The sequence below is a fragment of the Coenobita brevimanus genome, chromosome 75 (assembly GCF_032717465.1).
Source record: "Coenobita brevimanus isolate Jiangsu-jjx chromosome 75, ASM3271746v2, whole genome shotgun sequence".
NCBI lineage: Eukaryota > Metazoa > Arthropoda > Malacostraca > Decapoda > Coenobitidae > Coenobita > Coenobita brevimanus.
In genome coordinates, this window is record NC_137028.1 from 10,929,248 (window position 1) to 10,945,229 (window position 15,982).

Below are 15,982 nucleotides of genomic sequence, written 5' to 3' on the forward strand. Positions count from 1 at the left end.
TATAGCTCACACTAACTTGACATCACTGACGTCGGTACTGTAAAGTGTTGTTCAGTGTCGGAGGTTATTTAGAGGTTAATGGGATGCATTACTGTTTGCATCAATACTCTCTCTTTCACATTAAACACAAAAACGAACAAAAGAATGAGCGCTAAATGTACGTTTAACTTTCATCAGAGAGACCTTAGCAATTCATATTCCTCCAGTTTATTTTTAAGTATTTTTCTGACTTTAGGTTAGGTTAGGTTTGGTTAAATTATCAGGTACAGTTAAACTCGGTTAGGTTAGGTTTAGTTAAACAGGACAGTCCCTTCCACCGTTATGCTGAGGAATAAAAATACTAGAGCTGTCACAGCCGTACATCTAAAAACAATGGGGAAACTGATTTAACAAGCACCATTTATTTATGGGTAATGCATTACAGTATCAGTGGTTCATGGGCTATCCAATTACCGGTAAATGTCACTTTCAGGAAGGCATCAAGAATGAACGAATTTCAAGAATTAGTGAGGGGGCTTGGAACATAACCCTCGCTAATTTGGAGGTGGTGATTACTGTACTGTATGATACTGTGCAATATTGTAATCACTACAGTACTATACCTGAATCTGAAAATTATAGAAATTGGTGAACATACAGAAGTGTAATGAAACAGGCCTACAAGTCACAGATAACACTTCCTGGACTGCCGAGATGATTCCGGACATCTGCCGAACAATAAAAGATTTTCGTAAATGGGACTATTTCTCAAAACTGCCGAAATGTCGGATCTACCGAATAATCAGCTGCCGAATAATAGGACTTTTACTGTATATATATAAATATATATATATATATATATATATATATATATATATATATATATATATACAGTATACATATAAATAAATAAATATATATATATATATATATATACCAAGTGTATTGATTTAAAAAATTTGACAAATGCTTGAGCGTATGTGTATATGGCAGATACCAAATAATTTAACTTCTACATGAATCAGATATATTTCTCCAGACCTGTTAGGCTGATAATAATCATCCTACCCCTGTTTCCCATGACAGTGAGCTAGAAAGAATTCACTTAAAACACAAGTTATCTTTGAACACATAAACAAAAGCTGTGGCTGACCTCAGCAGTGACTGTGTCAGCACTTGAACCAGAGTCCAAGGTGCTAACAGGTGACTCCTGACTCTCTGACTCTGACTTAGTCTTGTCCCCAGCACCATCCACCACCTGTGATGACTCCTGCCGTGTTCTTGTGTTGCCACCAGTATTGGATGTGGTTAACATGTCCGTGGGGACAGGCACTGGCACAGGACTAGGGGATGTTGAAGAGGACTGGAGTGATGTAATACCTAGCTGCTGTGCTAGGTGGCAGCTCTGTTCACGACGCTCATTCAGGAACATTTTGAGCAAGTCTCCATACCGCTTTTCAGACAGGTACAGCTCCTCCAATAACCTGCCAACATGACCAGATTTGATACACCCTAAAAACCAAATGTACTTACATACACTGCACACTTGAACTGCATATTACAGCATATTCAGTGCTTCATGGAAGAGTCAGTTCTTGTTCACTTTGATTTTAAATATACTTCAAAATCTTAAGTGTCGAAATAACTGCTTCACAAATCTGGAAGTTAATTCCTAGTTCAACAGTCTATCCACATAACACTCAATGGTGTATGATATAACAAATACCCACCTATTGTTCTATGAATTATAATATCCACTGCCTCAATTGAGAAAGCCAAACTGTTGTTGATGCAGCAGCATTTGAAAAGTCTTTGATTGATGTGTCAGTGCCCTATATTGATGACCCATACACTAAATTTACATGAAACTGAACTCTTAAGTTCTTCCTCTTCTTAGGTTACTTCTATAAAAAAAAATCAATACCTCTCTCTGCACTAAACAACTGCCTTACCTTTCTGTCAACATCTCTTCACCACTACATGCATGACATCACGTTCAGTTCAGGTTGGCTAAAACACGAGTACTTTTTTTTTCTTCTTCTTTTTACACAACAGAAAAGGAAAAACAAATGAACAAAAAAAAATAATAGTAAAAATAATCCATACACCAGATTACTCGCATCATTCACTCATAACAAATCTGGACTTGAAAAGCTGTAGGCTGAAGTTTAGGGTGAAACAATTCCAGGGTAGCGGGTTCCGGAGAGATGCAGCTTGGGGAATAAAAGAATTCTGATTGGCAGAAGTTCTGCAATATGGCTGAGTGACATTCCAGTCATGAGCGCTACCAGATGCCTGTGTAGCAAGAAGGAAGGCATGGGGAGGTGGCACAATGGATGCAACTTCTAAGCATCTGCCATAAAAATACCTGTAAAATAATGCAAGAGAGGCAACATTCCTTCTTACTTGTAGTATAGGTAGTTTATTTATAATAGCAGGGTTATTAATAATTCCAAAAGTTTTGTTCTGAATATTGTCTACTTGTTTTAGTGCAACCTCTCCACATCCATTCCACAAGGGTGGGCAACATTCAAGCTGAAAGCACACATAACTTATAAATTATAGCTAATTGCTCATCAGTGAAGAAGTGACGGACTATGTACAATAATCCAAGTTTCTCTGAGGCAGTTTTAGCAAGTGATCTGACATGAGAGGTCTGGCTGAGGGCACTATTAAGTGAAACACCGAGAATTTCAATACTTTTGGAGATGGGAATATTATTAGCACTGAAGGTAATATACGAATATGGCAATAACTGTCTATTAGTAAACAGATTATACAGTATTTGGTTTTACTAGCATCAAATGAGACAAGGTTATTTTGTCCCCATTCATTAATAATATATAAATCAAGATTTATGGAGATGGCTGCACTGAGTTGAGAGTTAGATATATTAAACTTTGTAAATGGTTGTTTGAGTGTGAATGAACTGTGAAGTGTTGAGTCATCTGCATATGAATGGATGGGATTGTGGGTGACAGATAAGAGATCATTAATATGAACTAGAAATAGCCCTACGCCCTCTATTTCACATAGTTTTTGTGAGCTTAGAGGACAAAAAGCATTGCGTATGAGAGTACAGGTATGGAACAGGATAGGTTAAGACAGGTCTGGGGCTGCCAGATAATTTATTTACATTTCAAGATGTTAGCTGAGAAATACAGTATATGGGGTTTCTAAGAATAAGAAACTGCATGTTTCATTCATGGATTTAGAAAGACTTCAAGATATGGGCAGACTGGGAAGGACATATGCTGGTTCTGAGAACATTAAGTGTTGGAAGGAGGCTGTCAGGTGCACCTAAATTCCTTAATGAAGACAATACAGCATATGTGGGCCTCCACAACCAAAGGTATCTGAAGTTAACAATATATATATATATATAGGACACCCACCCACTCACTTGATGTTGTGCTGCTCTCAGGTGCCTGCCCTTTCATCTCTTCCTTCCTTCCTCTTCTGTCTTTCTTTCCTTCATTCTTTCCTCGTCCTTCTGCCTACGTGTGACTACACTGAGTGACAAGCCAAATGGTTTCCTGTACACCAGGAAGCCATTTACAATGCTGGGTGATAACCACAACACCAAATTATGGCACCTGGTGGTTTAGTAGGTAATTAAGGAACTCCAACCGCATTGAGCTGGTGCAGGTTTATATCCAAGAGGTGGCTGGGGTTTATTGCTCATGTAATGCCACACAGCGATGAGTGAGGTTGGTCACACTCATCTTAAATGTCAAGACCAACTTTCCTAGCCCAGGTTCCTCCACTCCTATTGGGGGAACACTGGATTAGATGATGAATGAATGAATAGTGAATATATATATATATATATATATATATATATATATATATATATATATACAGTACATCCCCCTAGTACGCGCCTATGTGGGCGGCAGAGGACGTCGTGTACTAGGAATTCGCGTACTGTGAATACATAAACTTATGGGAAAAATTACATGTGGGCGGCACCCCCCTTCATGGGCAACCCTTGAGACGCTTTTCAGATATAAGTACTGTACTGTACAGGGAAACTTCCTAAGACATATTACCTAAGATGAAATAAACCAACAAGATTAAGGCTTTACTAGGTAAATCAACATGGATACAGATTAACTAAACCAACAAGAATATGGCTGAAGGTGGGTGAAGTGTACACTACGGTTATCACTTCTTGGGGGGGGAATGTCGCGTACTCGGAGTAACCCCAAATATGGGCCACTCTTCACTGCCCGTCTTGCTCACAAGGAGTTCAATTCGCTTACTAAAAAAAAAAAAAAAAGTCCTCGCATACAAGGGGGATTGTGTACTTGGAACTCGCATACTGTGGGGATGTACTGTATATATATATATATATATACAGTGCTCGACAAAAGTATCTATTTTTGGCAAAAAAAGAATCACCCTTTTTTGGTACTAGAAATTGAGCCAGATGTTTGGGCTGCTAATATGACGTCACGGCAGTCTGAGGCCTTACTGCGTGTTGGTTGGGTGCCGCCTCAGTTGCCTATGGGCTGCGTGAGAGAGAGGAACTCCGCCTCTCCTCCCTCTCTCCTTGCGCCATTTTTTACTTAGTGCCTCGCAGTGTTTTGGCTTTTGCAACTTTGTTATGGCCCTTACCCGTGAACTTTCGAGTGAAATCATATCACAGATCATTGCTCTAAAGGAGACAGACCACCTCACGAAGGAAATCAGTGATTTGGTTGGTGTGGCTCGATCGACAGTGCGGAGGTGGTGTGCCTGTTTTCGAGTGGAATATAGTGGTGACATTCCTACAAAGAAACCGCAGTCTGGTAGGTCCAGGAAAACTTCCCCGAGGTCTGTTAATGTGTTAAAACGTGCAGTGGAGTCAAATCCTAGTGTGAGTGCAAGGAAAATTAAGGAGAGCAACCCGGAAGTGTTTGGTGAGGTTTCAGTGCGCACGGTGTCTCGAAGAGTCCATGAACTTGGTTACACAAGTCACAGGCCTGTGAGAAAGCCTCTTCTAACAGGTTACCGGCGAATTCGTAGGCTTGCCTTTGCTAACAAGTACCTTAACTGGGGTGAGGACCAATGGTTGTCAGTGTTATGGTCTGATGAGGCAATGTTTAGTGTTACCTGTAATCGAGGAGTGCGTGTGTACCGGCGCAGAGGTAGTGACCCACTTGACCCCCGTTATGTGGAGAGCAGTTAAACACCCTGATTCACTTATGGTATGGGGTTGTTTCTCTGGGAAGGGTTTGGGGAAGCTTGTTGTGCTTCCCAAGAACTGCAGAGTGAATCAGGATGTTTACCTGGAGCTTCTTTGTGATCATTTACCTGAGTCCTTCGAGCTCACAGGTGCACGAGTGTTTCAGCAGGATGGTGCACCTGCTCATAAAGCCAAATCGGTCACCAACTGGCTTCGTGACTGCGAGGTCTCCTTCATGGAAGACTGGCCAGGCAATAGCACAGACCTCAACCCAATAGAAAACCTCTGGTACCTCATAAACAAGAATCTTCAAGGGAAGGACGTGAGCTCTCTGCCTAAGCTGGAAGCAGCCATTCGTGAGTCGTGGGCAAAAATACCACCCCAGCACCTCAGGAACCTCGCCCTTTCACTTCCACGACGTCTCAGGTTCATGAAGAAGCACAAAGGATACCCTACCATGCATTAAAGGTAAATATAATGCATTATTTACATGTTTTTTCAATGTTGAAAGGTTTGTTTCGTAGGAGGGACGCAGGGCACTTAATACTTTTGTCGAGCACTGTATATATATATATATATATATATATATAGCACTGTATGTATATACATATGTATATATATATATATATATATATATATATATATATATATATATGTATATATATATATATACAGGTAATCCCTTAATTCACGTGAACTTTTTTCACGCGATTTCGATTATCCACGAATTTTTCGTACAATAATTAAAACAAAATTATAGTATTCAAATAAATAATTTTAATATACGAGAAATAAATAAAATAAACATGCCTACCTGCTGCCCGTGTGCATACATGTGTGTGTGTGTGGAGGTCGGTCTACCACACACCACACAGTCAGTTTGAATCCGACGGTCGAACCGTGCATGACTCGCGAGTAGTTATTTGTGGCTTATTTTTCTGCCTTCCAGTGATTGCATGCCTTGTTTGCCAACATGAGCCCTAAGCATAGTGCAAGTGATGCATGTGGTAACACACCAAAATGGGCTCGTAAGGTGATGTCGCTGACAGAGAAAGTTAAAGTGTTGGGCAAACTTAGGGAAGGAATGTCGGTGACAATTCGCCGTCAGGACAATTCCCCGTCATTTATTTACATACCAGTTTATTTAGCAAGTAGAGTACACTAGTTTTTTACTTATATGAGTAATAAAATCGCCCTGAAAATTAGTTATTAAAGTACAGTACAGTATTAATTAATCAATAAAAAAAGTGTTTATAGAATGACGGGGAATCGTCCAGGGTGCCAATTGTCCTGATGGGGAATCGTCCATGTTTTGACGGAGAATTGACAGTGAATTGTCTCGGAATCGTATGTTTGGGGTGAATGAGTCAACTCTTCGTACAATAAAGAAGGCAGAACATAGCGTACTGGAGGCAGTGAGGGCTAGTGCATCAGACTGATAGTGTCTCCACCTGCACCTGAGCTTTTCAGCTTTCAGTGGTAAATTTCTTACATTTTTGTTCTTTTTCATACTTCATGCTAGTTTATTAGGTGTATGTAGTGCATAAACAGCATTATTCAGATGTAATACACTTAATACACATGCGAAATTACATGCACACATGGGCAGAATGTATACGCGAATTTACCACATACGCAAAAGGTCTGGGAACGTAACCCTCGCGTGAATTAAGGGATTACCTGTATATCTATCTATCTATCTATCTATATATATATATCTATCTATCTATCTATCTATTGCCAGACGCCTCAATCCCGTTTGGGGTGGCCACAAACAAATCGCCTCCAAGTCGCCCTGTCCCCCGCCATTTCACTGCCCTGCTCCCAACTCACACCCCCCTCTCTCATATACCTCTCCACCCCATCCCTACATATATATATATATATATATATATATATATATATATATATATACAGCCAAGTCACCAAATTTGGGTACCTGTAAGCCGCAGATTCATAATCTGCGGTACTTTGCCCAACCAGTCCCTATTTTTTTTATTCTGTGGAAAAAAAAATTAGAAAAACACTGTTCCTAGGTTCCAGAGTGGCTCATTTCCGAGCAGATTTACAATATTTGGCACCCATGATGTATTCTGCGGATGCTAGCCAGTTACAGAGAACCTAGACCTAGCAGGTAATTATAGCATGGGCCCGGTGGCAAGTGTGCACACTACAGCTGCCATGTTTTGTTTACCTCCTGTCCCGCCAACTGCCAACTACATGTGTTCCCCCATGAGTGTGAAGTGCTACCTGGCCTTTTTTTGGTCAAGGTTACCTCTTCCTGGGCTCCGTTATGGATGGCCTCAACCCCCCAAGGTGACGTTCAACTCAGCTGGGGTCCAAGACGACGGCTCCTCTCAGTTATCAGCAGCGTTTGGACGTTATTTGTTGAGTGGAGAAAGGAGAGAAGTTTGCACATTTGGCTACAGAGTATGGCTAGTTAGGTGCAGGTAGGGTGCTGTAGGGGTGGTTCCACAAGGGTTCAGACTATATACAGTATCCTTTCTTCCCACTGGTTCTTAATTTTGTAAACTGCGGAATTTGTAATCCACAGGTAGGTACCAGTCTTCATTGTCACAGATTAGGTGACTCCACTATCTATATGTGTGTGTGTGTGTATATATATATATATATATATATGAACTGTATATATATCTATCTATATATATACATACAGTACATATATATCCATCCATCCATCATCCAATCCTACGTTGCCCCATGAGAAGCGTAGGAGCCCGGGGCTAAGCAGTTGGTCCCGACATTTGAGATGAGAGTGACCACCCTCACTCATCCCTGAGTGGCATTACATGAGCAGTCAACCCCAACCACCCCTTGGATATATACCTTCACTGGCTCAATCCGATTGGAGCGCAAAAATTACTCACTAAACCACCAGGCGCCATAATTTGGTCATATGGTTACCACCCAGCGTAGTAAATGGTTTCCTGGTATACAGGAAACCATTTGGCTTGTCACTCAGTGTAGAGTCACCCACAGGCAGAAGGGGAAAGAATGAAGGAAAGAAAGACAGAAGAGGGAGTGTAAAGTTACCCGTAGGCAGAAGGACAAGGAAAGAATGAAGGAAAGGAAGACAGAAGAGTTACATATATATATATTAAGCAACGTTGGGTCTGGTTAGTACTTGGATGGGTGACCGCCTGGGAACACCAGATTCTGTTGGCATCCCTACATGTCAAGTGGGGTTGGTGGAGGATTAGTGCCCCTCCCTGTAAAACAATTAACTCTAAGCCCTTGGCCACCATATATATATATATATATATATATATATATATATATATATATATATATATATAAATATATATATATATATATATATAAATATATATATATATACTGTATATATATATATATATATATATATATATATATATATATATATATATATATATTCAGCCGTTGAGGGCCACTGCAGGTACGGCCTATCCCTGCCGAAGCAAGGACGATACAGCCAATGTATCTATACCCAGTGGCTTAGGCTGTCTGGTAGAGACTGTATGTAGGGTGAGAAGTGCTTGTGAGTGTGGTTGTAGTGTTGTAGTGGCTTTGGATGTGTGTATAGTCTGTGAACCAAGTGTAATCGGCCCGCCTTAAGCTGACTGGGTGCAAGCATACCAGTATGCGACACTGGTTCAACCACAGCACCCTTGGTGTCCGCCAAAGTAGCAAGTGGCTTGGTGAAAGCTTCCCAAAGTTTTTACAACTCTGGAGGGACACGAACCCGCGCTCACCAGCGTGCGAAACGCACACTCTACCACTGTACCACAGAGGCTCCATATATATGTGTGTGTATATATATATATATATATACTGTATATATATATATATATACAGTAATCACTCCAATATCCGGATCAATAGAGCCATCGGTGGGTTCGGATATTGGTTTTGTCCGGATATTGGGCCCCAGCTTATGGACTTGAACTTACGGACCCTAACACAGAGAAACACCTATACAACTCCCTCCGGACATGCATAGCACCTATTTAACACCCAAATCACACCAATAAGGCACATAAATGACTGAAATAAATGCATTAGACACATAAAATGTGGGTTTAGAAGTACGTTCATACATTAATAAACATTCTGGTACTTATGGACTCTAACCGAACCTAACCTAACCGAACCTAACCGAACTCTGAAAAACACATTCCTACTGCACATGCATGAGGTAAGTTTAGTATGGAAAGAAGTACAGTATGACACTTTCTGGTAAGTATAGTATGGGAAAAAATACAATATGAAACATTCTGGTAAATATAGTATGGAAAATAGTACAACATGAAACATTTTGGCTACTTACAGCAAGTCCCTGGCCACCTCGATGAATAACCGCCTCCTCTCGGACTCTGACAGTAAGAACGATTTCCTGAAGCACTTGCACTACACTCTTCCTGAAGTCTTGCACTGAACTTAGTCACTAACACACAGAAGTCCGTTCTTTTCACAGTGTTCACTTTAGTCCAAATAATGTTCCATTAAATTTAAGTGTTGCACATTAACTTTTCCCAAGTTTTGTTAAGTTTCCAAAGCCAAAACAAAGAAGGTTAGTTACGTTAAATTTCTTTTCTACTTAGTCTTTTCTCCCAACTTGAAAACCTTAACACAACACACCGTTTTTTTCACTGCACAACACTCAAAATTCCCGTGTGGTCTAGTGGAGAAGTTCTTGCTGTTTATTCACTGTCAGAGCCCGAGAGTATCACTGGCAGGCGTCCAAGGGGTGCATCGGTGGGTAGTGGTGATGGCGTACCGACTACAGAAGACTCTGAAGACAGCCGCAAACTCACGTCGAGCGGTGACTCCACTGTAGCTGATGTGCTGGGCTGTGGCTCGGAGCATGAGGGCCTGTCTTGGGGAGGCAACGGAGTGGAACCAGGGCTTGGCACAGAGGGGGTCACGGGCCTGAAAAAACTGTCAATCGTTGACTGACGCAAGGACCGACGATTCTGGCGATTGATGATGCGCTGCCGGAAAGCACGCACTTCCTCCACGAGTCCCAAGGGCCCCATCTCCCTGTCGCAGTCCGGGTGTTCCAGGTAGTCTAGGACGAACTCTAGATGTTCCCGGAGTGCGCTCAGCTTGGGGATGGCTGGAGTAGTGTCCTGCTGGGCGGAGTCTGCATCATCATCGCCTTCGTCGTCGGAATCTTCAAGTTCGGGACTGACACCAGCAACCGAAGACGCGATCTCGATATCAGACAACGTCTGATACCCAGGATCGCCCTCGTCGTCGTCCAACCACTCACGAACATCGTCCACATCAACATCGTTGCCGTGCGTACGTAGCCGTGCATGGAAGTCATCCACGTCAAACCCTAGGAAATCGTACTCCACATCTGTTCTGAGAAGCAGACGAGACCAACCATTTTCAAGAGTTTTCACAGGGACTTCCTTCCATGCACTAGCCCAGTTGTACAGCGCAGACTTGATGTTGTAGCGGCGAAGGTTTTCTAAAGTCCGCTTGCCTCGAGTGTCACGTCCTTCCCTGCGCTCGTCCTCGTCCTCAAGAACCACCATCACCTCGTCCAGGAACTTCCGACGGTACAGGCGCTTTGTTGCCACGATCACTCCTTGGTCCATTGGTTGAATGAGAGCAGTCGTATTAGGTGGCAGAAACATGCACCTAATACGGCCATTCTCAGCAACCAAGTCCTTGTCGCACGGGTGGGCAGGTGCATTGTCGAGGAGAAGGAGAGCCTTTACCTGGTCGCGAGGAATTCCCAGTGTCTTCGTCTGGTAATGTATGACCTCCTTGACGAAGTGATGGTGAAACCAGTCTTTGAAAATCACAGCTGTGAACCATGCTTTCAAAGAATGGTACCATACGACAGGAAGGACATCCATCACCCCACGAAGGCACCGAGGCTGCTTTGCACGGCCAACAATAACGGGCTTAAGCCGGTGCATGCCGTTAGCATTGGCACAACACAAAGCAGATATCCGTTCCTTAGAAAGCTTGCGGCCAGGTACACGCTTCTCCGTCTCATCGGCGAGAGTGTTCGTTGGCACCGAGCGATAGAATAGGCCAGTTTCGTCAGCGTTATAGACTTGACCGAGAGTGAGGCCCTCCCTGTCGATCAAGCCTTTCACCTTGTGCCGAAACTCGTCCACTCCATCCTCGTTAGCGTCCAATGCTTCGCCATGTGCTTTACGGTTAGTAAGGCCATGTCGCAACTTGAACGCGAAGAGCCAACCCTCGGATGCCTTGAAGTCTAGGGCGTCGTGAAGCCTTGCAAACTTCTCAGCAGCAGCCTTCAGCTCCGTTCCACGTACCATCACACCAGCTGCACGTTGCTGTCGATACCAAATCAACGTGGAGCGGTCGATCTCTGCATACTTGGGGGTAAACATAACCTTCCTCTCCACGTTGCGTTTGCTTCTCGACGAGAAGTCAGCCGTGTACTGCATGAGCTTGTCTCGGGAACGCTTGATATCAAACAAAGTCGACCGGGCCAGGTTGAACTCGCGGAGAATGCGAGAGGAAGACCAACCCGCATCAACCTTCTCCAATATCTCCCGTTTCTTCTCCAGAGTCAACACCACTCTCTTCCTTTTCTCAGGAGGCGGGGCCATCATCACACACACTAAGAGTAGGGCAGAGAGCAGCAGGAGGCCTTGCAGCAAGTACGGCACCACCACAAAAGCGAGCACGTGGGCAGCCATGGCGAAGAGCGTAGGTCTTGTCGCGGTGAGAGACAGGCGGGAAGTGGGGAGGATGCAGCGGCGCTCTATCGGACGTCGGAGGAATGACGAACCAAAACAATGCTCTCACGCGGCGCGCGCGGCAAGTTCAAATTACGGACGGCAAAAAATCGATTTTTTTCCCAGTTTTTTTGGATTTTCGGACCATTTTGGGAATGTTTGATCCCAGGACGATAAGGTTTGGTTAGTGGGGATGTTCGGTTATTGGGCGTCCGGATATTAGAGGGATTACTGTATATATATATATATATATATATGTTCAATTGCCCAAATAAGTGATGTCTTGCTTTCTTTCAGTTTTGGACAAACTCCCTGGGTCTGGCAACGTTCACTTGAAAGTGAGTTAGGAGACGGAAACAATCTTTGCCTTCCCTACAAACATTATTTATGGCATAAAAAACTAATCTTTCAAAAACCATTTGTTAAGTTTAGCATTTATTTCTTTTTTGGGCCAATAACAATAATTAAGTAAAAAGCGACATCTGGCACGTTTCCACAAGTCGTCACGATTCATGCCAGCAGTGTTACCACCGTAGCAAATGTCCCGCTATATTTAAAGGTTTTAAAAACAACCTAACTTGTAAATATTTAAATATTTTCTGAGTATCTGGCATTCTTTTAAAGTCCTGTCTAGCATTGTTTTCCTTAATTTCCCTCAGTCTGGTGGATTTTTACTACTTTTGAAATCAGTCTAGTGGATTTCAATGGTTTTCCTTTGGCAACACTGCCCAGAAAGCTTTACATTAGTCAGTCAGTGTCATGTCATGGGAGTGAGTGGATGTATTGGTCTTTGTCATGATCCCCCCTTCCCCCTTTTTCATACAATCCTTTTCGTCTGAAGTTCTCTTCATTGCCGCACTCTTGCTTTTGACTACCATCCTCTCCCTGTTTAGTTCCTTCATGAAACTGCTCTACGTATTTTATTATGTGTCGGATTTCATCGTGTAAATAAATTGACCAATTTCCCCCCAGTAACTGCACTGATTTTATAACTGAATACCAGCAGATTAATTTGCTTCTTGATAGCAAACCAGGTGGTTAGGGGTTGTTCATGGGCACATGCAATAATTTGTCTTGATCTTGTGTTGTGTTACTGTAGGAGGGGCTCCATTTGACAAATTTTCTATGTTCTACCTCTGTCTATATCGCTTATCTATCCGTTAACTGTCGTCCTCTATGATAAGTTGATGAGATATTTGTCTTGCTGGGACTCTTGCTAAATAAAGAGAATAATCTGCTTGCACTGACAGGCTACAGTAATGTGTTGACGATCCACCATGCTACAGCACTCATGGGTTTTCTCACGTAAACATTATCCTGCATAGAGAATTAAACGTGGATAATAATATATTTTTAAATGTTTATTTTTCTGAGTTGATGGCATTAGTGATTTTGGCATTACCAGTATCTGTGTGATTTATTAATGGGACATTTTTCCTTCAGTTACGTTGATTCAGGATGTAAAATATGTATTACGAGAGTTACTCTGCATTTTAACCCTGAAACCGCCGAGAGATAGGCTGTGCGTTTCACATTCTTTAGTACTGCTAAGCCTCAACTTTAGTATATTGTGGTTTTCTTTTTCGTAATGCGAGATATACACAGTAAAAATGCTCATATATTGCTTTTTGGTGTTGTTTACCTAAACACTGCTCTTTCCGGCATGCAGTATAGGAAATATAAATAGGCTGCGGCATTTGCCAGATACCACTTTCTGAGCCAGTAATGTTCTTGATTTACGTAAATGATATGGTAGATGGAGTGAACAGTTATACAACTCTGTTTGCTGATGATGTAAAGATCTTGAGGAGGGTAGAGGTTGAGGAGGATTGTAAAATGCTGCAGGAGGATCTGGATAGGATACATGATTGGAGCTGGATGTGGGAAATGAAATTTAATGCAAAGAAATGTAAAATATTGGAAATGGGTACAAGTACCACGGGGCCAGCACTGAATTATTTGATGGATAATGAATTAATCACAAAAACGAGAGAAGAGAAAAATTTGGAAATGATGGTCCAAGATAGTTTGTCACCTGAAAAACATATTGACAAGATAGTTAGAGAGACGTATAAACTCATGACTAACATAAGAGTAGCATTTCATTATATGGATGAGGAGATGATGAAAAAATTGATAATGGCCATGATCCACCCCAGGTTAGAACATGCAGCGGTAGTGTGGTCCCCACACAAAAAGAAAGATATAAACAAGATTGAGAGAATACAAAGAACAGCAATCAAGATGGTTCCCAGTCTTGCAGATCTGTCATACAGAGGGAGACCGAAAAAGCTGGATTTGCCTTCCTTAGAGGAAAGGAGAAAGAGGGAAAAAATATGATTGCAGTGTTCAAGACCATGATAGGAGTAGATAAAACTGACCGAGAAGATCTGTTTGTATGGGATAAGAGAGCAACAAGAGGACATGGAATGAAACTGAAGAAATCAAGCTGCTTGAAGGATATCAAGAAATAAAGTTTTGGCCACCCCGTCTGGGATACATGGCGTCTGGCAATGAATGAATGAATGAAAAGTATAGACCTGTGGAATAGCCTGGACAAAGAGATCGTCCAGTCTAAAAACTTAAACGAGTTTAAAGCTAAATTTGACTTATTGAGAAACAGCGACAGGAACCCACGAGCATAGAACATTTCATATGTATCACAATTAGGTATATTAGGTAAATATATAAATATTTGGAATGACTTAGACGAAGAGGTGGTACAGGCAAAAAACATTCATGTGTGTAAAAGTCGACTAGATAAATGTGGAAATGGAGACAGGACAACATGAGCATTGCTCAATTCCTGTATACAGTACCCTCGCGTCCAGCACGGCAATATTGTCATGCATGGGTCACGTGTTGGACTAACAATAGAGCTTATGGGGAAAAATGAATTATGTCAGCAACCCTCGGAAAAGTCACCCCAAATACCTACCATATACCTATACATATATTGGTACTATTGTAATTATAATAAATGGTACTGTGCTATGAATGATAACTAACCTTTTAGGATAGCGTTGGTGGGCTTGTTGGAAATGGAAGGTGGCATCCAAGGCTGTAGTTAGTCCTACTGGGTCCCCGGAGGATGGCTGCTGGCGTCACTAGCGGGTAATGGCTGTTGCTCCTCCTCAACCTCCCTCATAAATCCTTCGAAATCAAACCTCCCTCATAAACCCTTCGAAATCACACTCAGGATCACTATCTTCGTCCACAGCCATGGAAGGTCCTGCTTCTGCCTGTCCTAGCCCTGTAATCCTCGGCAAAGTGCATGCTTCTCACACTGTTGCCAGAGCCCCGTCTCGTGACTGTGGAAAATGATCGCTGTTGCTGACTCGGTAGAGAATAAGGAGAAGCAACTTTGTTTATAAACTGGTACGCACGCCGATGAGAAGGGTTTCAAAATGATTGATGTTTATTCTAAAATATTAATATGTATTCAGTGTCAGGCTAAATGTTCAATGCTGTAGTACGATACATTCTCTGTCGATTCCCCTGGGTTTTGGTCACACTGTTTTCCCATCGTATGCTGGGCAGGAATCCATCCAGATGAATTCCAAATGCCCATGGTATCGTCGGCAATTTTACCACGTTACCGTTCCGATTTACCATCGTATCCTCAGCAAACCTGGTATGAAGTGCCGTGTGATAGCCTTCGGCTGCCAGGATCTTGTCTTAAGTTTTTTATTATGATCACGTTGGCTTCATTCATGTCGTAGGCCTTGGCAATATCAACTTGCCTCTCCCCTTTCTTCTTCCTCTCGATGCTTTCTAGCTTGGTGGCCTGAGGGAGGTGCCGACGCTTCTTGGGGTTCTCAGAAGGCTTCCTAGGCATCGTGAGCAGGGTAAAATGCAGTAACAAGGGCAGAAAATGCAGCAAGAAAAAAGCACCTTTCAATGCAATTATGCAACTGAGTGGCTCTGTGGCGGGAGAAATGTAAACAAAACATCACGTGACACCAGAAGCGTTTTTAATTGGGCGGCATCACGATCACGTCACGATAGCGGGCAGGGAAGGCTACTTGATCAGAAGTTTTTCATTGGCTATCATCATCATGGGAATGTCCAGTATGACCGTGTTGGACCGGGGATGATCGTGCTA

General features: G+C 42.4%; 1 protein-coding gene across 1 annotated transcript in view; it reads right to left on the reverse strand.

Moving 5' to 3' along the window:
* Ask1 (apoptotic signal-regulating kinase 1) overlaps nt 1-15,982 on the reverse strand; it is a 450,944-nt gene that overhangs the window by 28,936 nt on the left and 406,026 nt on the right. The window contains exon 26 of the mRNA XM_080278838.1: nt 1,133-1,463. Within this exon, the coding sequence (XP_080134964.1) occupies nt 1,133-1,463 (331 nt within the window). The remainder of the gene's footprint in view (nt 1-1,132; nt 1,464-15,982) is intronic.